The sequence below is a fragment of the Telmatherina bonti genome (assembly GCF_933228915.1).
Source record: "Telmatherina bonti genome assembly, chromosome: 14".
NCBI classification, from domain to species: domain Eukaryota; kingdom Metazoa; phylum Chordata; class Actinopteri; order Atheriniformes; family Telmatherinidae; genus Telmatherina; species Telmatherina bonti.
The window spans coordinates 30,004,800-30,032,566 of record NC_136612.1 but is presented as its reverse complement, the minus strand read 5'-3'; the positions used below and the strand labels follow the sequence as shown (position 1 = coordinate 30,032,566).

Sequence of the window (27,767 nt, the reverse complement as noted above, 5' to 3'; positions counted from 1 at the left end):
CTCCATCATAGATCTAAAGCTTGTTTATAATCTCAGTTACGATGAAAGGAATCCTGAGAAGGTGCATGCCCCTTTAAGGTATAGATGCAGTCCAGGTTGGCTTCGATATGCTGCTTTTACATGATTTCTAAGTCAAATTCTTGTACAGATAGCCAGGAAGCAGGAGGGGAATAGCATGATAAAAAAAGAAATGCAAGAAATGCCATCCTCCCTTACAAGGCTGCTTGGTCTAAGTGCAATATAGTTAATGTCACTGGACTCAGATTTGGAAAAAGTTTCGCAAGCTTTAGCCATACCCTATTACTGTCCACTGCATTAATCCTGATGAGCGGAGCGGTGGGTATATGAAGCGAAAACCCTGAGGTAATTACTACCTGCCTGTCAGGACAACTTCCTAATGGGCTCTATGTTGACGCGAGCACATATAACACAAAAGTGCTGCCTGAACACTGTTTATCACACCGTGTAACCCAGACGGTGATGTACGCAGGGCTGTAAGAGCAGGCATGTGGCAACAGAGCGCTTGCTTCCTCCGAGGGGTGTCCCAATTTTCTGCTGGGGAAGCATAAATGATTATAGATGGGATTCCTTGTTGCAGCTTTTTCAGTCCCAAAGTCATTTTAGCATCAGTTTAATGAACAGCGATGACGTAGCTACTCTATTTCTGCAACACAAATGGATTCCCCTTCTCTTCAGCAGAGCTCCGCAGTCCAGAGATGTTCCTCACGTGTTGCACTCGCAGACTCCACGGATGAATGTGGAAGCAGCCTGCAAGAATCAGCCATGTAACTAAAGCCACAAAATGAGAGTGCTGCACCACAAACATGAGACAGACATTTGGGTGTGTCGCGTTATGAGCGTGAAATTGCTGACATTCAATCCCGGGAGGCACTATGGGGATGGAGCGCTTCATTTAGTTTAAGCAGAGGAAAAAAACATCTCACTAAGCAAAAATAAAAAATTACTGAGAAAGCCCGAAAGTAATGGACCTCAATTCTCAAAAAATGAGTCAGAGGGTGCAACCAGTCTCAAACAGTGACGCATACATTTTAGAAGACAGCATGACAAGAAATGCATCGTGATTAAATGACGAAAGAAGAGTTCAGAAGAAGTTGGGAGTGACTCACAGCTCCCCTGTGGCTTTTTGTATAGCTGACAGTGGGTGTCTAATGGAGTGAATCCTATGGAGAGGGGCTGAGGATTATCTGAGAGTGGGATGCCGCAGAAGCAGATACAAGAGGGAAAAACTACCCCAGTCTCTTTGATATAGAGGAAAAATAAAGAGAATATCACAGAATACCTTTCTGCCCATTTACTTCTCAGGCACTAATGTTTCATGGCAGCTAATCTCAGAGTGAAAAGTAAATTGGGAGGAAGATATTAAACTGGCAGCTGCTGACAATTCTATCCTATGTCAACATAGAGAAGTAGTTAATGTGAGATGGCATATCTGTTCTATCTGCCCCAGATAGTTGTTGATATTGCCTCAGATTTTGTGGCCAGGCACACTGAATTTACACTTCAAAATGCAGGGATGAAGAGTCTGACTGTCAGCCAGAGGTGCTGCAAGTTCCATGTAAGTCAAGCGGCTGGCCTGTGGCCACTTCAGTTATAAATCAATGTCTGTTTTTACATTCTCGGTGTGGCACCCCCTCTGCCTTCACTTTGGTCCAAGGTTCAAGTCTCTAACCCTCTTTCCCCTGTCCTCAACCTCCTCCTCTTCCTCTTCTTCACACTTCATGCGGAGGTGAGTCAGGCTCGGGGCTGCCATCCACTCTCACCACTGCAGAGAGAAGATAAAGAGAGAAATGTCAGCGAAGACTAACAGTCTTTTTGTGTTTTCTTTTTCCCCTAATGGGGAACCCAAAGCCTCTGATAAACCCCCTCTTCCCTGCAGAGGGCCCTGTGCTGTCACTTACCCATCTGAACCTGTTCAACTGGAATCATTATCAAGTTGAGGATGGGAGGCAAACATCCTCTTTTCCCACAAACCTCTTAACCTGTTGTTGATTGAAGGATTCCATGGAAACGTTACAGGAATGCAAAGGCGTTTTTCTGAGTGCACCCCCGAGTCCAGAGGGTTTTCTTGTCTTTATCAATGCATCCTTGTTCCAAAGAAGTGTAACACAATAAAGTTCATCTTTAAGCTTACGAGAAACGTCCCTCTGCAGCCTTGTCCGTTGCTGCAAACCTTTTTAGGGTGATAACTGCACTAACAATAATAGATCCAGCTTTTCTGCTTCCTTTCTACAGCCGCTCTGATTGTGTCCAGTGACGGCATTCATCACTCTCCCTTCCCTGTTAGACATCCCACAGGCGCCATCGCTGACACAGAGCAGAAACACATGGATGCTGGCCAGTGCAAAACCATCTTTAACGCATGCATCAAGCGTGCACACAGGAGCGCGAACTTGTACTTCTGCTTCACTTAAACTGTTTTTTGATTGCCATTGTACCTCTGTTCAGCAGCGCGATGCCAATCACGAACAGCCACATGGCTTCACATGTTTTTTGGGGTTTTTTTTGGATAGAGACTAATATCAATTTTAGAATCAATTTTTTTTTTTTTGAACCAGTACAATCAGTGAATACTCAGAAATATGAACTCCCAGTCAGAGCAAGACAGACTCTTTTCCCTCTATTTGTCTGTTCAAATTGTGGACAAAGTTATTTATTTAGTAGTTTCTTCTTTTTATACACTAAATTCCACTTATTTGCTGTTTTTAAATACTTTATGTACTTTCTGATCAGGGATTTTCAGACCAAATCTGGACAGTTTGGACTTTTTCTGCAGTGGCACATCACAGCTTTCTTCTCGAGTTTTCCTGACTTAAAATCTAAGGGCAGCACTGGGAAGTTGCTGCCTAAAGGGTGATGAGGATGCTTTCCTTATAGAGTATCTCCTCACCTGACAAACACATGCATTCACACGTGCCAACACAATGTCTCTAGAACACTTTGTTGCGCGTGTGTTTGAGACTTTAGAGGCCATCATCTTGCTCACCAGCACAATCCCAGTTTTTAAATGTCCATAAAATACTTTCAGTCAACTTTTCTTCAAGAACTTCATTCCACAGCTTCCCTTGTGAGCAGGAGAAACTTCCCATTGCACCAGATTCCTCGTACAGTCAGAGCGGAATCATTTAGCTGATACCTGTTTGTCCTTTTATAGCAAATCTTGTTGCTGAAGCTACTGCAGCAGTATGATTCAAATTGTTGTATTTTACTGTTAAATCTTTTAGTTCTTTATTTAATGAGTCACATTTCTGAGGCATAAATTAAATTAAATTTTTAAAAAGCAGCTAAAGCTAAATTGTTCAGTTCTACTATCCTATTTATATTTATATTTTACAGTCATCAGGTGGACACTTTTATCCTTGGCAACATGCAATCATTTATCCTAACATGCATGTGTTGTGGGTGGGAGGAAGCCGGAGTCCCCCTGAGAGAATCAGCGACCTTCTTGCTGTGAGGCTGCAGTGCTAACTATGACGCCAGAATGCAGCCCAACGGAACAACATGGTCCATAAAGCAGGATTAATTATCTTGTAATGAACCATTCATTAAGAATCTGCAGTATATATTTCTTAATGAATAAATAGTTCAAAGTTTTGAATGGTTATTATCTTTTTATATTCTTTTTGTCATGTTTGTACCTTGCATTATCAAATCTTTACTTTGCAAAAGCTCACAATGATCTTAACTGTGTTTTTGACCAAAGGATTTGACTATTGGTGGAGGTCACAGTCGGGGCAGGGATGCACAGTTGGACAATATGTGAGAGGGCTTAGAGTCTTTTTAAAATTTTAAACACTCTCAATATGCATGATTGAGAAGAGACATCAGGAAGAAAGAGATGGGGGACCAGAAAGGGGTTGCTCTTTGATGAGCTGAGCAGCCTTCATGAAGGAGCCCTCACCCCTCATCAGTGATTCATTCAGGGCCTCCCTCCCTCTGAACGATGTCCGTCACAGCAAGGGACATTTTCATTGCTCAGTTTTGTTTTTTAAAAGCTTATTTGCCATTGACTGAAGGTGTTCTCATTACTTTATCCACCAGTAAAATATGGTTGGCTGAAAACAGGAAACCCCCTGCGATTATAATGGATTTACGGTGCATATCCTTCCTTCCTTATGTGTTTAACTCGGCCAGCTGGTTGCAGAAGACCTAACAACCCCTGTACAAAAACCTTTGCTGCCTCTTTTAATAGCTACAGACAGACGGTGCTAATACCAATTAGCACGTGCTAAACACAACTTCTACAACAGATTTTTAAAAGGAGGAGAGCCCAGGCCTGGATCCTGTCTTATAACACCTGATAATGAGCCAAGAAGTTAAAGAGGCAACACCCAGAACGGGTTAACCAGCAATCATTCTCCAGCAGTGAGCCAGTGCCAAGCTGCTTCTCCAAAAGAAATTCCTTCTATTGTTCATCATCCAGTCAGCTTAGCATTTGTTGACTAGAAAACAGAAAAGGTACTCAGACATCTCACTGAGGAAAACTAAGCTGTTCCCAAAACTCATTAGAATGGGAGGCTGTTGTAGAAAAAACATGGTGGATTGTTCAAGGAAGTTTAGCAAGCTGATTGGCTTGTTAGCCCATTATTATCCCTGAATAAATGTTATTTTAGACCATATTCAGTCAGCATGGGAAGGACTAAAGCTGGCTGAAACTGTCGGGTCGGGGATGCATGAATAAAAAAATTATAGTTGAACTGCTTCTGAAAAGAGTCCTTGTTTTATGAATATAGATAAGCTGTGAATGCTGCTTTTTATGCGTTGTAGTGCTATATTAGTATCAAATTCAGGTGGAAAATTATAGTGCACAAGTCACACCTCATTTCCGAAGCATTTTCTTTTGTTCTTGTGTTTGCTGCCTAAAGGTTATCCTCATTTTTCAGAGGTTCAGAGTCATTTTTATCCGTTGTCTTTGTGTTCTTATCTATTTCTGAGCAGAGAGTGAAAAACTCTGTTATTCATACAATAATACATTTAAAGCAAGATGGTTTGCAGAGAGAAAAGAAGGCTTTCAACACATTTTCTTTGACTGGCTAAAATCAAAATTTTCATATGATGTTACTGATTTAATGGATCGTGCTTTTGTATTGGTAATGAAGTTGAAACCCAAACGTGTACTGATTTATGAACAGACACTCTTTGTACTTAGAATTTAGTTGTTTCTTTAAATATAAAGATCACAGTTAGACATTTTTAACACATTTTTGGAGTTTTGGAGTCCTGCATATTTGATTTTTACTTTTGGACAAATGTGAATTATTTAGCAATCAAAATTAGTCTCATAACAAAAAACATCCACATAGATTACAAGTCACAATAACCTATTTTGGACTTTTTCATATTTCTTGAATTATTTTTTTATGTATTGGCACCAATATATTTTTAAAAAATTATGATGGCAGCAAAAGGTTGGGAAAATAAAGGCTGGTTAAAAAATGCTCAAGGAATATATTCAACCTAATGAGTCTAAGAATGGCAGTCTGCAATCTGCAAAACTCTATCATAAAGAAATTCAGAACAATGTTAGTAATCGCAAAAAATTGTGCACAATTTTCAATTTTGATTGATTTTTATTGGTTGCTGTTGTGGAAATCTCTGAATGGCTCGTCAACGCTTTGGGAAACCACAGTCTCTTATTGCAGTTCAGTGTTCTGCACAAAAGTAAACTGAAGTGTTGTTGTGTAGTGAAGAAACCATGTGTGACTACGGATCCATAATTTCAGATGTTTTTCTTTGAGCCAAATTTAATTAAATACAAACTGCAGCTAATTAAAAAAAAACTTCTGTGATCAAATTTAAAAGCTTATTGACCAACATACAATCCCATGAAGAAGGGATCTTTTTCAGAGAGGACCTTTCATGTTTCAGCAAGACAATCCCAGATTCTGCATCTTCTGCAAGAGTATAGCTCTGAAGTACAAGACTGGGTTGAAATAGTTAAAATATGCCTAATAAGGAACTGTCAATGTATGTTTTTAAAAGAGCGAAAAATGGTAAATTTGTCCCTTGTAATAAAAACTGGGCTTAAAACAAGTTTAAAACAAGTTTAAAACCAGAAACTTATAAATCTCTTGGATTAATGTAACCCCAGGCATCTAACAGAGTGTGAGAGTGTGAGTGTGTTTTCAGTGCTCTTCAGCACCAGTTAGCATGCATGTTAGCATAAACATTGCGAGTTAGCCTAACTAGCGCCGGTACGCAGCAGTGACTCTACTTTTATGCTTTTGTGTAAATATATAATGTTTTTGACACAGTTTGTGCACTCTTTGTTATAATCTTATGCAGTTTTCAACAAGTTTTATTTGTGAATGTGTGTTGTGTTAGCCGCTAATCATGTCTGGACAGTTTCCAAAAGGCTACATGTATGTTTCTGTGGCAAGAGTCCTGTGTGCTGTTTCCACGCTCCTCATCATGGCTGATTTCAGTAAATTCACTCACAACGAAACATCATCTTTTCTCTCTTATAACATTTATTTCTTTCTTTCTCGGCGATTCCTATTCAGGGCTGCAACACTAGACTGGCCAGCCTGCAGTGTGTACCTTTTGCCGACTGAAAACATCTGGCACATCATGAGACAAAAAAAAAAAAAAATGACAAAGACCCTGAGCTGTTTAGTAGCCAGAATCCTATATCAGACAGAAACGGGGCAATATTTCTCTTTTAAAGGTCAAGCAGCATCTCCTTTTGTTTAAACATCTGGGACGTATAGAGATCCTAGACCAGCAATTTTTCATTAAATACTGAAAGATCTTTTTTTTTTTTTTTTTTTTTTTTTTAACCATGTGGTATGTCTTCTACTCTGTTAAAATTAATAAAATATTGGTTTATCATATCTGCAGATCTAAACTTTTGTTCTTAATTAACATGTTACACGCTGTCCAAACCTTTTTAGAATTCAGGGTTTTAATTTAACACAAAATAATGAAAAAACAATCATAGAGATTCAAGATGACCACAGACTGAAGGAAAATGATGCAAAAACATCTACAATACACACAAATTGATCAAACAAAATGACTGCAAATTGTTTAGGCTTGGTTTGTGGTGGTATGTGTGCAGTAGCTAAACCATCTCTGTGCCCAGAGGTCCATTGTTTTATCATTTGTTAAGTAGCCATGACAGATATTTAGCAAACAAAAGCACTCAAAACTTCATTAGTTTGTTTCTTAATGCACTGCCCCACTACAAGTAAATGAAGCACAGAGTGAACTGCTTTATAATAGATCAGTAAAGTGCATAATGTTGGTTCCAAGCCAGACTTCATTTACTGAGTCCATCTTATAAAACCTTTTTAGATTTTGTCCAGCATTAAATCTGTCCTACAAACCTACACTCAGAATACTTCTTTTTCCCCCAGAGACAAATATAGCAGGGTAGTAGACGAACAAAGATCAAAGATGCTCATGTATTATGCACCGTGTCTGATATGTACTAAATCAGAAACACTTTCAAACATTTTGAGTGCTGTAAATGAAAACTAAACTTTTGGGATTGGCTGTTAGGTCTCAGTGGGTCTATTATCTTACTAAGAGTGCAATTTACGAATTAATTTTTCTGCAGAACTCAAGCATTATAACCTTTCTGAGGCAGCTTTATGCAGGCATCAGTGCTGCTGTATATTTTGTTTCTTTATTTCTATATTTTCCTTTGCTCTTGCACAACTCTAAAAAGCCCCAACACACCTCGTCGTGCGTATTGTGATGTAACTTGGCAGCTTGAACATCACACTGTGAAGAATGTGTTCACATAGTGGTGGTGGTGGAGCGGTGGGCTGAAGTTTCTCTGAGGAGGTGACGAAGCACCTGAAGCCCATTGTTATATGGAACATAGCCAAACTATTTCCATTGGGTCGTATCAATGCATTGACAGATAGATTTTTCACTGAAATTGATACTTTTAAGAGAAAAAAAAAAAACATTTATTGTACCAAATACTTCAAAGTTTCACCACAGATAAAGAATAAAAAACTAGTTTTATCTTTTTAACACTTTTTAAATGGCATTCTGTTGATGGAAAAAAAGCACCTTCCTCATAAAGCTTACCTATCTGTTCCGGCGAGTGAGAGTGTGAGGACTGAGGCTGGACTTCAGCCTGGGCTTGCTGCAGCTGCTGCTGCTGCTGCTCCTGCAGACTCTGAGTGTCCACTGAGATGCCGCTGTCACTGTGCAGCTTCTCTCCCTCCGGTGTCACCATCTGGTTGTTTGTAGCTGCACGATTATTAGCTGCCTGCTTGTTCTGCTTGCAGCTATTCCACCTGTAGAGAAGTAGCACGTCAGAAAAAACCTGTTAAAATGCAAAATATCGTCCACCTATAGGCTACTTAGTTTATTGAATGGTAAAATCCCTTTCTTGTTGTCTGGGCAGTTATTCTGTAAACATGGGTGTTGATTCCTTATTTTAACTTTTCTTTTTTCCTTATAATTAGAATATAAAATGTTCACTTTAACTGTGGTCTGAAGTCATAGAGAAATGTTTATTTCTACTGTATCAGTAGTAAAACAAAAAATAGCTACTTTTAAATTAAAAGAAATCTTCACATTAAGTTTCTGACTGCAGAACAACTATATATGAATGACATGCATTCTACAGTATCACATGGTCATAAGTAATAATCATTTAGTCAAACTAAACTTTTACAAGTGCATTAGTTATATTATCTGTTATTTAGGATAGGCTGGATAAGTAAAACTTGTGTTATCAAAAATATAAATGATATTAAGGGGACAAAACTATAAAACAATGAACAAAAGCAAAAAAATAAACAAGTCGATTTAAAGAAGTGACAAAAACACAAAATACCATGGGAAAATCATGCAGAACTGGTACAGCAAGCCTACCCAGCATCAGTGCTGGTGGTCCTAGATTTAATCAGACTTTAGTCTACCGTATCGGCTCTTCTGGGATACATTTGCCACATAATTGTTGAAGTTATTTCTTACACTGAAAGCCTTTCCTCTTTGCTTTGGATGTAGAAGTATTTGCCTATGTTAAGTAAATAAAAAAGGCTTTTAATGAAACAAAATAGCAATGTTTTATCTTTCGTTTCTTGCCAGTGAATTGTAAATTTGAAAAATGGGTTAAGTGGGAAATTTGCATTTATGTTCTTTAAATTTCTCTCAGACTTGAATAAAATAAAAACTAAAATGCTGATGAGATGCTTGAAAAGCATGAAAAAGCTTACTTGTTCTCCACTGTTGCTTCTCATGTTGATGATAAAATACTGATTGAAATATTTATAATGTATTGGGAGGTACAGAAAAGTTAACGCCCTTCCTAGTAAATGATTGGCTGTTGCAGAAATGTATGCATGATTTAATGTACATGTGGATTATAAGCCATTCATGTGCATGGCAGTGCTGATAAATCTTGCACTCATATTTCTCCTGGTCGGCGCTTTTCAAACAATCAATGTCTCTAATGAGCTTGTTTACTTGCTTCAAATGCGTTTCAGCCTGCGTTTGAATTTGTCTGGTGGAGCGGCTGCAACTGCAGCTGCACGTCTTCACTAATGTGTTTGTAACCTCTGTAATGCATTAAGCGTCGTTGCTTGCTTTCTTTTTTTCTTTTTAAAGATAACCTCATTATGGTGCATTTTAGCAGAAGGGGGTCAAAGTCTCTCCAACCACAACTGGAGTGAATATTTCACAGCCATTCTTTTCAGCCCATGCTAACATCTGCGTTAAAGTGACATTGCCTTGGGCAACATCAGGATCCCCAACACCCCTTTCTGTCCCAGAATATGTTCCCGAGGTGCAAAACCCAATTGTGCAAATGTCTTCAAGCACAAAGCAGCTTTTCAGTCATTTTCCACCGCTGACCTCTTAAAGATGATGTAAGCTGCCAAGCCCACCACCACGGCAGCCAGGATAGAGCAGTAGATGGGGATGAGGTTTTCATTGAAGCCGTGGCCAAGAAAGCGGGGAGAGCCGGCACTGGACGTGGTTGTCTCTCCACTCGGCAACGGCACGTCGGAGAAGTCAGAAGAGGCGTAATCAGGCGGGGCGGTTGCGAACGGATCGAAGGTGGGAGTGACATATGTAGGGAGATAAGGATCTGGGAGGAAAGAAGCGGACAAAGAAATGCAATCAGCAAACATACTCTGAGGAAGCAGGACTGCATAAATGCATGGAGCTAAATGGGAACATGTTCATAGTGATACCGCTAACATGCCGCTCTGAGGCACTTCAACATCTGAATCAAATTTCAGGGCAATCCATCCTGTAGAAATAGTACATTTAACCCGAAGCCACAAATTTCTACCTCATGTTTGAACTAGAACAAAGTCGAAGGATCACAAGTTGTCTTAAAAACATCCTCTGAGCGTCGTGAATGTTTGTAGAAACCAGTGCACCGGTCTGTAAGTTAAAAGTCTAAATATGCAATTTGGTAAGAGAAATCTTTACCCTGCTGAGTAAAGTGTGTGTGTGTGTGTGTGTGTGTGTGTGTGTGTGTGTGTGTGTGTGTGTGTGTGTGTGTTTCAGCTGTTGTTATCTACAAATATCTGAATTGAATTTCATTTAATTGCTGAAAAGAAATCTCGCTATGATGACACTTTATTTGCAGAGAGCTTGTTTGCTGGTGTGTGATTACCAGATGTCTGCGTGCATGCAGCAGCTGTTTCTGATAGACAGATGGGTTCTGGCTGAGTTGCTGTCTGCAGGAAGAAGGAATGCTCTTCAACTAAGAGATGGGGGTGCAAATTTATGTCACCCACCAGCCCACCCCAGACTAAGCTTCAAACCTAAACACCAGGTCTCTTCTCACCACATCCTAATCGGTGTGATGTCTGAACACTGCATGACATTAAGGTCATATGAGTCCTGGAAGAACGAAGTTCGAGGCTTTTGGAGGTCGTCTTTTCGACCGTAACTTTTGCAAAGGCCAGAGAGCCAAGGAGGGTACTGTGCTACTGGAGGAGTCTGGTTTCCATCACCACAAAAGCCTGTAAAGAAGACATTTTCATAGATTCTCCTATTTCCTCATTCACTCTGCGCTCCATTAATGACTCTGCAATTTTCCATCTTGCAGCAGCACCACACCCTCTCTCATGGACACGTCATTCATCAGTGGCCTTCTGCAGTCCCGTCATGAAGCTTCTGTTTAAGAAAGCTGTGCAGTAACTCGGCACAGACTCAGTCAGATGGTTTAAAAGTTCACTGAATAGTCTGCAGAACATTCATGCCCTCGGGGTATGGTGGCTCGGACCGAGGGAGGGCACCCGTCCAGCCAAAAACCAAAACTCCTGTGAGCTCAGCCACCTGGTGGGGAAGGCGAAAGAGCAGCTTGTCTCAGATCTGAGCCTGGAAGTCTCAGCAGAACCTCGGGCTGCTCCTCATTAGTTTTACCAGCGCTCACAGGATTAACCCTGCAGAGACCCCCAAGGCTCCTTTCAAGGCTGAAGACTGGGGGCTCAGTCCCAAATTCTTCTGGAGTTGTTCACAAATGTCAGGATTTTTAAGATCCGCTGACTCGTCGCCTATTCCTGTCATTTTGTAATGGAATTGTAATACCTTATAATACAGTCATAACACTAAGTTAATATTATGCATTGGTGTTCATGCTGCTGTGCCTCCAGCTTCATTTATTTCAACACAAGGTGGCTTCTTTTGAAACTGTCTGAAGTCAGAAATGTTTGCTCTACTTGATTTATATTAAAAATGTCTTATTTACCTCCACTGGTATGTGGGTTAGAGAGAGTAGATACTTATTATTTCATTTGTCAGCTGTTTGAGGAATCGTCGTCTCGTATTTGTGCCTCCACCCTTGTGCGTTGGTGGCAAACGGAATGGCATTCATGAGGCTCACAGCACAGAAAAATTATATTTCAATAATTTAACAGCAGTGTGCCTTTCTAGAAATGATGCCCTGGTTATTCTGAATAGTCTTCAAACCTTTTTGACAGCTTTTATCCAAACTAGACGGAACCCAAGCTAAATAAATATTAGTAAATTATTTGGGTGGAGTAAAGCTGCATTTCACGAACATTTTAAGACATGGACATATTAGACTGAAATATTAAAAGGGTTTAAATAACTAAATAATACTAAAAAGAAGTTCATTTAAATGAGGAAAAAAAGTTTTATTAATCTCTAAAGGGAAATTATAAAGCAAATTCCGAACTTAATATATTAAAATATAAATGCATAAAGAAAGAAAGGCTAAAAGAAACCTCCACCAGTGGCTTATTGACATTAAATTCAAGCTATTTCCTCCATTTTCTAGACGTTGACACCCACTGTTACTCATCATCACTTATGACTTAATTAATAAAGTTTAGACAAGCCAAGTAATCCAATTTTCTCTTGTACATGCTCAGTTTTAGTCTTCTATCATCATTCTCTGGAGACTGAGTAGAAAGTCTCCCTGATAAAAACTAATTATGGGAGTAAAAATGCATTAACTTCTGGTTGCGATGACTGATGCGGATTATAAGACCAAAGACATTCAGTGAACCATCCCAGCTGAACACAGCAGTTCTTCTCTTTTCTCTGACATGGCAGATAGTCGAGTTTCTCCACATTGATTCGTTGCATAATTTACACACAGTTATTCCCTTAAACTCTCCGATGGGATCTTGATGGGCAACTTATTTGGATGGATTTGAGCCGTCTCAATTTGTTATTAGGAGTCCCTGTTTGTCTGTCTGTCTGTCTGTCTGTCAGTGTGGTGATGATGGAGCAAACCTTCCTCCCATAGGGAGGGGGTTCATTGAAATAGTAGAAAATATCTCCTTAATCCTGAAATATTGGGCACATGCACACGCCATACTTAGCAGCACGCAGAATGCAGGGAACTATTTAAAGACTATCGATTTGGATGCGTCTAAAAGGAGGGAGCGTTCAGAGAAGTGGAACATGGGTGTTTGTATTACATGCATTTCTTGACCTTTCATCAGATGTAGTCAGGTTTCCTCAGCTCAGCCATGCATCATCCGGCTAATGCAGGCCTGGCTAATGGTGTTAGCAGTGCAACACGAGCTGGCAAGTAGAATAAATTGTGAATGGAAGGTGTGAAAGAGGGAAAGCGTGCAGATTGTTCAGCCGCACAGTTAATCACAGAAGTTTCAGACAGTCTTTGCGTTATCACTCAGGGTTATCAGTCATCCTGCTGTAAGTGCTCAATGAATGCTACTTTTTACACATACTTCAGGACTGGTTGTAAAATGCCATTCTCATTCTGAGGCAAGATTACAACTCTCATGAGAACATGCTCCACATACCACTGACTCAACACTGAAAGTTGCGTCATGGGATGCCACATCTTTATTATAAATCCCTGCTCTTTTTATTTCTCGGGTTAGGGGACTGAGACGCACCAAAGCATGAACCTGAGGCTGCGGGGGCAGCAAGCTTCACCGCAGCTGGAACACAATAGGAGCTTAAAGCTGGATTTGGACCTTTAACAATTCCATTTTGGCTTCAGTGAGTTTAAAACTGTCATGAAACAAAATAAAACTAGCCCAGGATTTTATGAGAGTGGGGCTGTGTGGGCAGGGAGATGTGTTTATTAGTGGGGTGTGGACACGAGGGGAGGAAAAGAAAGATTTAATTTTTACGAGCCACTGAGGTCTTTATGGTGAATTTAACCCCAGGGTCTTGTGCAGAGGTTGATGTCTTGGCCGTTACCAGTCCAGAGTGGAGAAGAGCAACTATCAGACACAGCACATGTTACAATGGCCTTTTTATCAGCTGCCAAACACTCGCCCTCTGTTTCAGCTCATTCTCTATCTCAACGGCCTGGTGTGCACACATCCATCACGCACACACACACACACACATATGACAAATTATTCAACTGAGCGCTCTGTCTTCTGTTGGGGAGGGTTAATAGGAAGAGCGGAGGGGAGGGCAGACAGAGAGGCAGAGTGTTAGAACAGAGACAGGAGGGGGTGCAGATGAACAGAGGAGCTGCTGTAAAGTGCTCTGATTAGCAGCAGTAATTATAAGAGACACTGAACGCACGCTGGCCACCTTCCACCACTCTGCTAGCCCGTCCACTCGAGGGCCACTGTGGGAAGAGATGGAAGGAAAAGGGAGCGAACACGATGAGCTCAGCTCGATGAGAGCAGGATAATAAAGAGAAAAAGATGTCCACCTTCATCTGTGTTTTTAATCTTCCCCTCTTTTTCTCCTGGGGACCAAACTCGCACACACACATGCTCAACATTTCACCCAGCCTCGCTCAACTGGAGACCGAACTGGATCCTTCAGGCTAAACTGTGGCAAGGCCGAACCGCATCATGGAAAGATGCACGAGGTCTTGTCAATTACAGTTCAAAGACACGTGTGTGGCATCCAGAGTTTAATGAAAAAAATGTAGAAGTCAAGCTGCACTTGGCAGGAGGAAGAGTGTGCATGTGCCATGTTAGCCATGTTAGCTTGCTATCAGCTGTATCGATTCTGGATGCTGTGTCTGAATCCTGTGTGTGTGTGTGTGTGTGTGTGTGTGTGTGTGTGTGTGTGTGTGTGTGTGTGTGTGTGTGTGTGTGTGTGTTCTGCAGTCGTGTGGGTGCTCATAGAGGTCACTCAGCGAAACCTGAGTATGAGCAGAAGAAATCCCAGGACTCATATCGACCCCTCAGCATAGAATACCAGCACAGCAAATACGCTGCAGCTCTCTGCCTGTTTCCATCTCTGTTTCTTCCTCTCTCTCTCTCTTTCTCTCTCAGTCTCTGTCATTGTACCGTGTAATTGACACTTGCTGACAGCTGGATATGAACTGGGGATTTGGGGATTTGAAAAAAATACCCCAATCGCAGATTCACTAAAGAAGGCATAAGATTTTAAAAAGACAGCAAGAGAGGATTAAAGAAAATGGCAGAGAACCCCAGTAAGGCATCTTCTTGCTTGCTGCAGAAAACATAGTTTCATGCACAGTCATCAAAGACCACCCTGGAAGCCTGGAAACATCATCACACCACATGTGACTGCAGCCGTTACCCATAGGCCCACTGGTGCTATTTAACAGGGCTCTTCTTTCATAAGGTCACTCATGATGCCATCTTTCCCATCTTCACCATCATTACCACCGCAGTGGTGCCATCGCACAGGACAAGGCAGGTCAAAGTTGAGCTGCCTGGGTGGGCGCGAAATGGGCAGGCAAAAGGCTGTATTGTGGCTACAGGACATAATATATTTTATGAATATGTTTTGGGGGTGTAAGAGTTGCTGTATGTATGTAATCTGATGGCATGCAATGTAAAATGGAGCCAAAAGTCAAGAGGAGGCTAAACTTTCTGTTATCTCATACGTGATCGATCTGATGGTAATTTACTGATAAAAGCTAAATATTGCAGTTGCTATGGTGTTTGCCATTCATAAAGATGCTTCCACCCTTCCTCCACCCATTTCACTTTCCACATCTTATCTTTCCACACATCGTTTCTCCATTTCCTTTCAGTGCCATTACAGATGGCTGAAACTGGAATGTAAACCATCCACGGTGCTCGCACAATGACAAAAAAAAAGTGCTGACATTTGTTTGACTTTATGAACATGGCAGATCCAAATAGAAGCCATGAAACCTCAAGTCATTTTCAAAGATGTACTTGAATAAAAAAAAGCATTGTGATGTGAACACATGATTGATTAAAAGCCCTTCTGTTGCTCCAACTATTAAGAGCTCCGTCAGAAGTATTTAATCATTTAACATGTGAAACATCTCAAGGTATGAGCAGAACATCTGACAGGAGAAACTATTACTACTGTCTTTTTCTGATGATTCTGAATATTTCAATCCAAGATATCTTAAGCAATGCCTCTCAAATGCAAAGATCAGGTCAATTTCATGCCTCGCCTGACCCAAAAGGATTTACAGCTTCCTAAGGTACAAGCTGCCTTCACACACGGACACCGGGAGCTGGACTCTGTTTGGTGGGCGAGCAGATCCTTGATTGTTTCACTGTTGACTCTGCAGGACACTTTGACCTTTTAATGCTAAAACTTTCAACTTCCAGCTGTTTGAAAGTCTGACCAAGGTCGACCTTTAACTGCGTCCGTTTCCACTCGCACATGTGGAGGTCGCCCCGGTGGCTCGTTGGCGTGTCACTGAGACATACACGCTGCAGCCAACACCGGTTAGAAATAACTTGAAGGCAGTTTGTGGTCCTGGTCTTGCTGTGTTCTCTGGTCAAGCCTCATATGTGGCGTGATACAAACAAACTCCGGTGTGTTTACCAGCTTGGTTCAGGTCTTTTAGCGCTAATGTAGACCAAACATTAACACACAATAGGCAAACAACTATGAGCTTATTATCCTCTTATTGACCCAAATCAGAAGGCTGCCTAAACACTTGCTGAGTTCTTCTAATATGGGTTTGTTTTCATACAGTTGAAGTAAAACAAAAAATGCATCATTAAAGCCACTAGCAAATGTTCACGCTGCTAATTGGCAAGATTAGCAAAGCTGTGAACTTAAAAATGAGTTTGTTCCAAATCCGACCAATTCGTTTTGTGTCTGAGCTGCATCAGTCATATTCTGTCAAAGCCGCCCAAACTGAGCACAGAAAGGAAATGATGAGGTTAACAAAGGGAGCATGATTGTGAAGGTTGATATGAAAAGTACACCTGGCATTATGCTGATGTGAATCACCTCCTATGAGTACATGATAAGCTGCAGCAACAGGCTGCAAGCTTCACTGTTTGGAAGACTTACTATGGCATTTAGAGTCGCTGACGGGCGTGCACTCAGCAGTCTGTATCTCCGGTTCCTCACAGATGGTGCAGGGCAGGCAGGGTTCGAGGGCACTCTCCTGGTCAGAGTAGGTCTCTTCCTCACACGACTCACACATTGTGTCGTGATCATGTCCACAGTGAGAGAACACGCCCTGTCCTACCGGGCACACCGTGCACTTCTCGCAGCGTTCAGACACTTGGCTGTAGAAGTAGTTGTAGTTGCAGATGCATCTGGCATCGTTGGAGTCGGTGCAGGGCGTCGCCATCCGCATCAAGCCAGTGCACTGAGTGCACGGCCTGCACTGCTCCGTGTGGCTGTAGTTCTCAGAGAAGGTCTCACCTGCAGATCAGAGGACAGGTTGAAGGAGACAAGACAGAGAAACCAGAGAAAGGAAATGTGAGATGGGGAGAAGAGGATGGGAGGGTGGAGAGTCCACATGAAATATGAGAAGGTAAACAAGGAGATAAACAGTGAGTCTAATTATATTAATCATGTTTACTGCACATTCATTAGAAGGAAGGACACATTGATCCGCAGGGCTCTTTGTGATTTGTGCTCCAGGACAAGAAAGGGGCTCCAGTAGGGGAGCAACTCAGAAGCCTCCTTTTGCTCAATATATTGATCCCAATGTGTTTGTTTTGCTCTGAGTCTTATAATATCAGTCATATACAGCCAGGAGGAGTGCAGGGGTTCCATCCACATGCTCATGCAGAAGATCTGCAGCAAAAAGTCCAAAGAAGTTCGTCAACCTGCCAAACCAGCCTTTCCTGCTTCCCTTAAACACGTCATGTTATGCTTTTAGGGGGGATTCCTGTAACGTGTGTAACAGCAGCATGATGAAGTGCTCGGTAAAGGTAGTTATTCTTCCTCACGCAGAGGGGTCACTTCCTGCACCACCTGATGCACAGCGGTTGGGTCAAAATGCTCCTTCCCTCATTTATCATGTAAAATATATTCATCATATAGAACCTGTTGGGTTTATTTGTTTATCTGTTTTTTCGTCCACATTTCACTGCTGCATCACAAGATGCATTTACATGACACACAGTATTTAGCAAAAACCTAAATACAACAATAAAAATATGCAAATGGAAAAAAAACCAACCTCAAATAACGCTAAAAGGATTTAGCTGTCATGAAGGGGTTTTTCAGTTTCAATATACAAGTGTATTGCTTTAAGTGTAATGGAAACACTTTTTCCGCATTTACGTATAAGGGGTCATGTGACCAGTTGTGCTGCAGTGTGGAACAAACAACAAATTTTAGCTTTACAATAAATAAGAAAAGGAAATGAGGGAAAAACACTTCAACAAGCTGCGGAAAGTTCTCCACAGCAAGTAGAAAGCTCCAACATAACGCTATGTGGCTACGCTGCTTATGAGTTAAACACCATCCGATGGAAACACCTGCAAATCGCAATTGTTTGTCAAAACTTACATCTTATCGCTTTTATTTTATTTCCAATCAGCTAAACAATCTGTTGTTGATCAGCCTGTTTAACAAAGGGATCGTTGCAGGAAGAGAAGGGAACAGAAAAAATGGCACTGCCAGTAGCGCTACACGGCAGCACCGTGTCCAACTGGACCCACAGCTGTCTGACCAGCACTAATCTACGATGCCCCCTCCTGTTTGATTTCTTACTTGTGTTGATTTCACTCTCAGATGAGATAGAATAGAATAGAAAAGGTGAGCTGTCCAGGGTGTACCCTGCCTTTCGCCCAAAGACATCTGGGATAGGCTCCAGCTTCCCCGCGACCCTGAATTGGATTAAGTGGTTTGGAAAATGAATGAATGAATAGAATAGGAAAAAAGGGATCTTTAAGCTCCGTGACAGTCGTCCTATGACACTCATAAACAAAATCTCAGTCAGATCATCTCAGTGACTTAAATGAGTTATCTCAGTGAGAGCCAGAATGAGCGGCAGCGTCAACCCTCCAGCACATCGGGCTAAAACCTGTTTGTTCTGGCTTTTGTCAAACCTTTGCAGAGCCTTCGCACTGTTTGGACAAACCAAAGTAAATTATCACGACTTGATTGTCCTTTCTCTTGTAAGATGTAAAATAATAATGCTTAAAAAATCAGCACACTTCCAAAAGACGTTTGTTCTAAAGCCCACCTCCCTTACATATTATTGATTTTGCTTTAAATAGTTTTATAAGGCTGTAAGCAACAAAGACTGCAGACCACAGCTGAGATTTGGAGAGCTGTATTGAATAGGAGGAGGTAAACGCCATGGTGACTAATTGCCATCTGCTTTTCAATTACTTCAGACACTTCAGATTTGCTCTCCAGGAACATTTGGTGTCGGGAGGATTTAGGAGAGTTCGTCACTGAGGAAGTGATGACCTCAAATTAGCTTTTTCTTACACTGAGAGCTCCTTGGGGCACAACGTATTCTATTAATATTGCATGTTCATATAGAATTATTTTCAGATATAATTGGATGCCTGCTGAATTATGCATACAGGCGAGAGGGAGAGTGTTTGTGTGTTTTAGTGGTTGAATGAGATGCGATGCAGAGTAGAGAGGCTGACAGAAGAGAGGGAGAAAAACTTGCAGCTCAGATTCATTACAGAGGCAGCTTCTCTCTTCTCCAAATCCCATTTTATGTTTTTGTGACGTGCTCAACATGAGAGCGGTCACCTTGCAGAGTTCAGACAGAAACGGTGTGGAGCATGACGTTTTGATCCCTGATGCTTACAGAAAAGTTTCAAGCTCTGCAGAATTACAGCTGGAAGATCAGTATGAAAGTTTCACAATGTGATATAATGAGCCAAGAATGTGTGTTCAGGCCCTTTCTTTTTTTCTTTTTCTTTTCTTTATTTTACATAGTTTAACACCAGAAACTGTCTTTTTGGCTTTTGATGTTACAAAATGAGCCATGTATTAAGTTTACTCTACTTAAAATCTTGTTGTTTAAATATACTTTGTTTTACAGTAATGTATAAATCATTTGGACTTGGTGGAACTAAATAAATAAAGCCACATGACTGTGTGGCCCCTCTGTGCCTTTCCATATGTTTCACTGTGCTTGTCTCATACGAGCTGCTTGGCGGCTGACATGTTGAGCAGTCGCATATTTCCAGAGTGAAAAACCCTGCAGACTTGTCCCAGCGCTTGCCTGTGCATTGTAAGCGGCTCCGGCAAGTAAACACTGGCACCGAGTGGAGCTTTGAACACCTTGTAAACAGCAGTACAGGTAGGTCTGTTACATACAGGCAGACTGAGCGGAGCAGATGGAGGCAATGATATGGAGACAGGTGGGGAGGAAGCTGTAAGATTTGCTCAAATGAATCTCAGGACTGTTTGACGCAACATAATCAGAAACAGTCTTTGAGGGTGGTCTAGAAGTCCAAACCCAGTCTAAAAAAAAAAAAAAAGCATAATTTGGCAATCAAAGTGTTGAGAAAGTGCTGATGAAAGACTGAAGAAGAAGGATCAGAGGAAGAGGGGAAAAGGGTTCAACTTGTGTCTCAGCTGCACCTCCGCATCCAGTGATTTTCTCTTTATCCTTCATCACCTTTTGCTCGTATTACTGCGTTCGGGCCCAAATAGAGGAGAGGAGTGACACTGACCAAACGATTCAGACTCAGAAGGTAAATGATTATTTGAATTAGTGAGCTTGAAAGTCTTTGTTTTGTTTGAGCTCAGGGAAAGCCTGTAAAGCTCCCTTTCTCGTTCATTTCAATTATCCCAGAGCGTGCAGGCCTCATTGCTCATTTCAACTGTGTATGCATGATCCCCTCTGCAGTCCTTGTGTGTAAACTTTTATAAATGTGACCATATGCAGCCAGTTTGAAACAGGCACAGAAGAGGTGTGTATGCGTTAGCGCTTTCATCTGAGGCCTAAAGACGTTACTTAAAGGCTATCGTGAGTCAGGAGGGGAGTACCTTCTTTGATGTTACATTCATTTTTTTCCCAGTTGTTCTCCAGTTGAGCGACATTCAGATCAGCTAAGCATTTAGAGTTTTTTATGTTTGGCTGTGATGATGGTTGTTGGAAAAGGGAGATGTGCGGTGGCCGGGTTTGTTCCACTTAAAACATGCCACTTCAGCCCCCCCCCTCTCCTTCACACAGTGATGTGTTTTGGTCCCATTAGTGTCATCAATAATGTAACTATGGATGGCCTTGAAACTGCTCAGTGATCTTCAGAATCAGCACTTTGGGTGTAAGCTTTTAGCCACGCCGGACATTTATCAGAGCCCACGATTCAGTGGAGACGCCTTTTTTTTTTTTTTTTCCTCAACCGAGTCGCTGACCCTTTACAGTCGAGGGATAAATGATCAACATGTGAAGAACTGCGTGACCGCTTTATTTGTCTTTTTTAATTCAGAACATGTCTGTGTGTAATTATCGCTCGGCTTCATAGGTCAGCTTAGCTGCTCTCCTAATCCGAAACAGGTGTTCGAGGATATTCCCAAAGTTATTATAACGAGGCAAACATTTACCTTTCCATCCTGTTCTAATGAGTTTTATTTTTTCCATGTCAAAGTGTGAGGAAGAAGCTTCCTCTTCTGTAGAGAAGATCCACCGCCAGTGGAAACTCTTCTGTTTCTCATGTCTTCATACTGAGCTAAAGTTGGGAGTGATTCTTGCTTCTCAGTTCCAGACGTGTCTGTGATTCTACTTTCCTTCCTCCTTAAATCCTGAGTGAGCTACGGTCCCGTCTGCCAGCAGGGATTGTCTTAAATTCTACTCTGTCTCCTGAAGCCTTTTTCTTTCAGAACTTCAGCCAGTTTTCAGTGCAAGCTTCTGTGAAGGGTTCAAGAGCGAAGCAGGTCTGGTTGTCTCGACTCCCTTGACGACAGAGAAAAGTGGAGGAGAGTGATGAATATTTCAGGGCTGCTGATGCTGGCACTCATCCCATGTTGGGATCGGAAGACCATGAGAGTGGATGGGGAGGGGGTTAACCGACAGGAAGTGGGAAAAGTGGCAAATCAAGAGAGGGGGGGGGTCGAGGTAAATACAGGTTTTTCCCCATATTTACCATGAAACAGGAAATGGAGTTGTTGAATTTGACTCTTTAATTATTCATTTCTGCACTTAAGGAAATGTATTTATGGCATTTTTTTCTGGTAGGGTCAGTGCCTTAGCCTCTAACCCCAATATAAATCCGGCTCAGCCTGTGGGTGTCAGGTACATTAAGATTTTATCTGATGTGACAAAAAAACAATATTCAAATATATGAAAATCCGCTCACACCGGAAATTGAGTGCGGCCTCCAGGGTGTTTCAACTTAATTGCTGAGTGTTTATCAGCAGTGAATAGCGTTGCTGTACTGCAGACTGGGATAATTGTTCACTGTTGGAGCCACAATAGACTTTTCAATACGGTTTAATTAGCTGGATCAAACAAGTAAGAATGCATTGATGTAACAGTATGCATGATAAATGAGCAGATCGTGCCCTTTGCTGCCTGGTCCTCTAATACCGTCTTATCTGCTAGTACAGACGATGAGTCATAGCAACCAGAAAGGCGGGCGGGGGGGGGCATGCGATGCTGGCTGAGAAAAGTGAGATCAGGAGAAGAAGGGAGACACGACAGTCATTTGCTGGCAAAGAGTTTGAGGAATTTAAGACAGAAAAATCCAATCAGTACAGTCCTGAGGGCCAGCCTACATCACAGGGTGACGAAGCTGCGGCAGCTTACTATCTACGCATCATCTGTCAGCGCTTTCTGCAGGAATATAAAAGGAAGGAAAACTCTGTGACGTCAAAACAGAGATAAAGTCCAGAGGCTCGTTTGTTTCTCTGCAGAGACCGTGCACCTCCTAACCAGTTCCCAGCATCAGCATGTTTGTTCAGTAATAAGCAGGAAATATTCTGCTCACTCCATAGCTTGAACAGTGTGAGGATTCTCCTCCTAACATCACATCTGTTGGGCAAGCTACACCGTAACGGATTATCAGGGAACAAAACAGCATCTCTGAAAGGCTGCAAGCGTTCCTGCAGAACTCCATCATGATGACATCCAGCGGCATTCTTGAGGTGTTTTGCAAATGAGAAGATTTGTTGTTGAAGGACTTAAACTCAGCAGTCCTTGTTTACACACAGGATTTGTTTCAGTGTTTACATGTTTCCATAATGGATTTATGCCTCCAATCAATGCTCACCAGCTCTGCAGTTTTCACTTCTCAGAGATGCTCATGACCTGCACTTTAAAGTTTGCTCATCATGCTGCCGTAGCTACAGACCAACGTCTGAAAGGGCAAAGACAACAGCTGGGATGTGATGCAAAGAGACTTCTGAATTAAAACGAAAAGGCTTCTTTGCAGCACTGACTCCTCATCACTTCTTTGCATCGTAGTGATGTTGGCACCTCTCCCAGCTCTGGTCTGTAGACTCAGTGCTAATGGTTTACAGCCTGAGCTGAGATGTGGGTGAGCACATTTGGACCCACTTACAAGCATCAAACATATGAATTCCTGACTTATATCAGAGGACATTCAATAAAGTCAAATCAGACACATTATACAAATGAGTAAATTGGAAGATAATAGTTTGTTTTGGCTTTAACAGCCTTTTTGTTTGGGATTCAGAGCCTGAGCTCAACCAGTAAATGTGGATTTATACAAACTTTAACCTTCCTGTGTTATGCTGCTGATGACATGTTAGTTTTTGCAGCAGTGTATAGATTTTCATTCATATATACACAGATCCTGTAAATGTCTGCAAATATAAGCTTAGCGAGACATTCAGGTGTTTGAAGTATGGCCACCTAAATCACTGCAACAAAGTAAGAAACAAAGAATTATTTATCATAACTGTACTGCGCCATACATAAAAACTGTTGATAGCGAGGTTTGCAGACACACCAACAAATTCTCACCTCCAGCTCATCATAAAGTGCTGCTTGGTCAGGAGTGCGAAGCCGAGTCTCCCCGCATCATTTTTCAGCATACAGGGTTGTTAGCGATCTACCTGTAAATCTTGCTGACGAAGCATGTGGGGTTTGGGTGGATGGTGGAGGAATAATTTGCAGAACTTCCAGCCAGAAGGCTCAAATTTAAGTCCTATGACTTTATAACATTTTCCAGTGTTGTAAATAAAATTTATGTTGAGAAAACCCTCCTTGATGAGTTGAATTCAACCCATTTACTCCATGAAATGTAAGACTCATGTCACCTGGTAACTATGGTGATGCATCCTTTAATTGTGATGTTACTGGAATATAACATTTTTTCTTCATCTCACAGTATTTAGTTCAGATCTTATGGGAATCTGACAACTTTCTTTTAGACATCCTGCACATTGGAAAGTCAGACTGATGAACTCATCCTTCTGTTAGATACTTGGTCAGAAGCCCTTAACATCCATTGCAGAACACAGGACACCCCTTCACTTCACACTGCCCCAATTCACACATCAGCAAATACAATAAAAGAGCAATACATAGGCCGGAGACATTTTTTAGATTTCTTTCATGGTTCTGTTGTTTCCATGAGCAAACCTCTAAGATGGATGGATGTTTTTTTTATTTTTTTATTTTGACTTTCAACACCTTGTTCATTGTGGTTCACATTGAGAGGATTTGGTTAAGATTCCTTTTCATGTCGATAAACCAACTAAAACATCACAGTAAGGTCTTATAATACACTTCAAAGAAGTTACTGCAGACAAACTTGCTGATATGGCAAGTTTGTCTGAAATGTGTGTTGCTATGGCAACACATCCAACAACTGTTATACTGTCTGCTCTGGGAAGCCCCGCCCATCAGTGTGGCCGAAATGAAACTTATTACCTGTTCTGGTATCTGGTTTGTTATTGGCTGATGTGCAGCTTTGCTTTGGTTTACGAGTAGGAAGCTTAAATAACATCTTTCCAAGTGCAGGGGCATGTAGATCAGTCCTCTGGGGCTTCTGTCCTGCAGGTTGTTGTTGTTTCCCTGCTCCAACACACCTGACTGAATTTAATGGGTCATTGTAAAGAACTTGGCAAGAAGCTGTTGGATCCATTTGATTTAAATCAGCTGTGTTGGAGCGACAAGGACACAACAAAAACTTTCAGGATAGCGGCCCTGCAAGACCCGAGTTTGACAGGATTTCATACAAGCAGACGACTTCTTCAGTAACAAGCGGTGGCTGATCTAAAAGACACTGATTAGTGATGTGTATGTGATATGACACATTTTGTGTTAGGACTTGAGTTTTAGTTCCATGAGCTTATATAGAATTCACAGCACATGCATAAATAAGGAACAAACAATAAAAAAAAAATCTCATTACTCACTGTCCAAACACTGAGCGCAGACAGTCTGAGAGGCTCCACATTCTGTCACCACTCCCTCTCCAGGTGGACACTCCTTACAGCACTCCCCACCGTTGGTGTACTTTCCAGAGTCACACTGCACAAGCACCGCCCGCTCAGTCTTAGACGCCAACGTTAATGTCACCTGGCACACCCGGGAGAGTGGTTCAGTTAAATCCCAGCAGTCCAGACACAAACACACTCACATTTAACCATAAACTTCACAGCATAGAAACAGTGGGACTTAAACACATACAGCAAAACAAATTGATGAAAATTACTTCAAGGTGTGCGACCTGTAACTGCTTTCAGGATTCATCATAAATCATGATGCCTTGGCCTGAATTAGACACACTTTGAGCAAAACTGTCACCTAAACTGCCTTAATGATTCCCCCAAAGGCACATCAGCTCTAATTGTAAACTTATGACATGCTGCAGTGGCGGCAGAGACCATAAAATCATGTGTGCACAGCATTATACACATGTCCATCCTTATTACTGTCCAATGGGGAAAAGCTGCTGTAAATGTCGGCCTGCGCCTCTGTTCACACATAATTATGCAAGTATTTCTGTACTTGGGAAGACTTTTCATTGAAAAGGTTCTTTCGCTTACCGTCACGAGTTTAAATCCATCATTTATCCTGAATCTTAATCCTCTTTACCTTCCCATTTAGAAGTGAAATCCTGCTCCAACTGCTTGCAAAACTCAGGACTCAAACTGGTCCTTATAAATCAGTGACATTGTTTCGATTAGAAAACACAAAAGCAGATGTTGTTTTTTTTTTTCTTTGAAATTCCTGAAGTCAGCCGACTTATTAAAGCTGCATATTTCTTCACAATTGGTGACATCACTTTAAACATGCAGCGGTTGTCAGACAGGTAAATGTTTAATATCATTTTTGACTCATTACGCATCTATTATTTACTGTTTTTGTATCATGTCAGTCGCCATCTCCCCTCTGCCTCCTTCTCTTGTTGTGTTTCCAGTCCTCTGGTGTAAATGCCACGCAGCTTACTGGCAGAGGAACTGAGGCTTCCTCTGCTGGTGTGTACACAACCATGTTAAGAGAAAAGAATTTGCATCCAGCAGAGAAAATTCATTGTATTGAATCGCTTTAATGTTCTGTGGTTTTTATTATGTAACTACAGCAAAAGTCCATCTCCACTGAATCAAAATTGCTGAGGCATCATTTCAGACTTTTCTGTCTTTCTCTCTGATTCGTCCCTCCTCGCCTCTCCCCCTCTCTGCCGCTGTCCCTGCTTTCATTCAGAAACAGATGTACTGAGCATTCTTTCTGCTTCTCTTGCTCAACGCTCCCCCCTCTCTGTCACTCCTCTTTAAGGCTCTCAGGGTGCATTTCTCTTTCTCAGCGTTTCCCCGTGACTCTGCAACCTGTTATCTCAATATTTCTGCACAAGCCTCAGTTTTTTATTCTGAGTGTGTTGACAGTCAAACTTAAATTTATGTCAGGATGCAGCTCAAAACCAGAAGATGTTCATGTCTCAGACTGCCAGCTTCTTTTTCCTGTGTCATCTCCCTGGAATATCACTCGGCGAAAACACAGATTAATAGCAGATTTTGTGGATTTTTTTTTTCTTCCCTCAGCTGCATCAGGAACATGCATCAGACTGCACAACGTGATGTGCTTTAGTTTGTATTCCCCACAATTTCATGGTCAATTTCAGAGTTTATTTCCAAATTTAATTTTATCAAAGTGCACCCGACTGTCACCAGTCTTTTACTCCAGCTGTCATAACAGAGTGTCCCCTCACATCCAGGGCTGTTCACATGATGACTGAGCTGAGCAGCTCAATTAGACCAGCTGCTGTGGACATGCCAGAGAGCTGGGAGGATGTGCCCTCTGCCTTCCTAATCAACTCGTTCATGTTATCAAAATAGCCTAATCTTTTATGCAAAAAATAAAAATCTAAAAAAAAAAGAAAAAAATCAGGCAAATTATTCCAGCTCTGTCTGGATGCAGATTTAATCTATTTACTTTCCACACGCTGCAGCATTTTAATCTGTTCTTGGTTTAAACCGTCAAATGTGTCCAAATTATAATGGAAATTAAAACGAAATTACTTTTAGTAATTAAGCCCCTATCAGCAAACTGGATTTTTGGAGGCAGAAATCCACGCAGCACTGTTAAGTTTACTTTCATGAATGAAAACCAACAGAGAGGAAATAAACGCGCAACTATGCGTGGGAGGACATGGATGGTATCATCTGTGCGCAAACATTCCCTGATGTTTTTAGACGTGAGATACCTGCACGTTCAGCAAAAGCAAAAAGCAAACTGGTGTTTTATTAGGACAGCACCTCCACTGCGAAACTTACACTGTTTCCAAACTTTTACAAAAACGGGCTTTAAAAATACACTAAAAGCTGAAAGGTCCCTGCAGGATTGTTAAAGCTTGGCCACTGCAACTCAGCCGCGATGTGCATCTTACTGGTGCATTGAAGAAACGTCACAGAGAAGAGAAACTGTTTTTTTTTTTGTTTTTTTTTTTAAATGCAAGAAAAAAAAAAAGGTACACGAGGCGCTGCAGGCTACTTACCAACGCGCACAAAATCACCAGCGATATGATTGCAGTCATCCTGGTTCCTCTGGTGGAGTCACATAAAAATAAGATCTTGAGCAGAAAGGCAACGTTATGTGGAAGAGAAGAGCCACTCAGCAGGAGTGCTCATCTTTATTCCAGCGGCACCATTAAAAAAAAAAAAAAAAAAAAAAAAAATCAGAATAAATTGTATCAATGAGTCCTCAGCATCGCGCTTCTGGTGGGACTTGGGCTGCTGTCGGATGCAACTGTCGTGCAGCCTCT

General features: G+C 41.5%; 1 protein-coding gene across 1 annotated transcript; it reads right to left on the bottom strand.

Annotated features, from left to right (window-relative positions):
• Positions 1-332: 332 nt before the first annotated feature.
• Positions 333-27,541, bottom strand: ngfra (nerve growth factor receptor a (TNFR superfamily, member 16)). The gene is made up of 6 exons (XM_079253518.1): positions 27,501-27,541; positions 24,922-25,084; positions 16,672-17,031; positions 9,838-10,072; positions 8,062-8,273; positions 333-1,783 (listed from the first exon to the last, which is right to left on the bottom strand). Exons 1-6 carry the CDS (start codon positions 27,537-27,539, stop codon positions 1,731-1,733), a joined length of 1,062 nt encoding a protein of 353 aa, XP_079109644.1. The 5' UTR covers positions 27,540-27,541; the 3' UTR covers positions 333-1,730.
• Positions 27,542-27,767: the final 226 nt, after the last annotated feature.

What these genes read in the sequence shown, in the direction of transcription:
- ngfra (XM_079253518.1), bottom strand. Translation starts at nt 27,539, where the DNA reads ATGACTGCAATCATATCGCTGGTGATTTTGTGCGCGTTG. An exon ending in CTGCGCTCAGTGTTTGGACA is followed by an intron (nt 17,032 to 24,921) that starts GTGAGTAATGAG and finishes TCTGATCTGCAG; the next exon opens with GTGAGACCTTCTCTGAGAAC. An exon ending in TCACTCGCCGGAACAGATAG is followed by an intron (nt 1,784 to 8,061) that starts GTAAGCTTTATG and finishes TTCTCTCTGCAG; the next exon opens with TGGTGAGAGTGGATGGCAGC.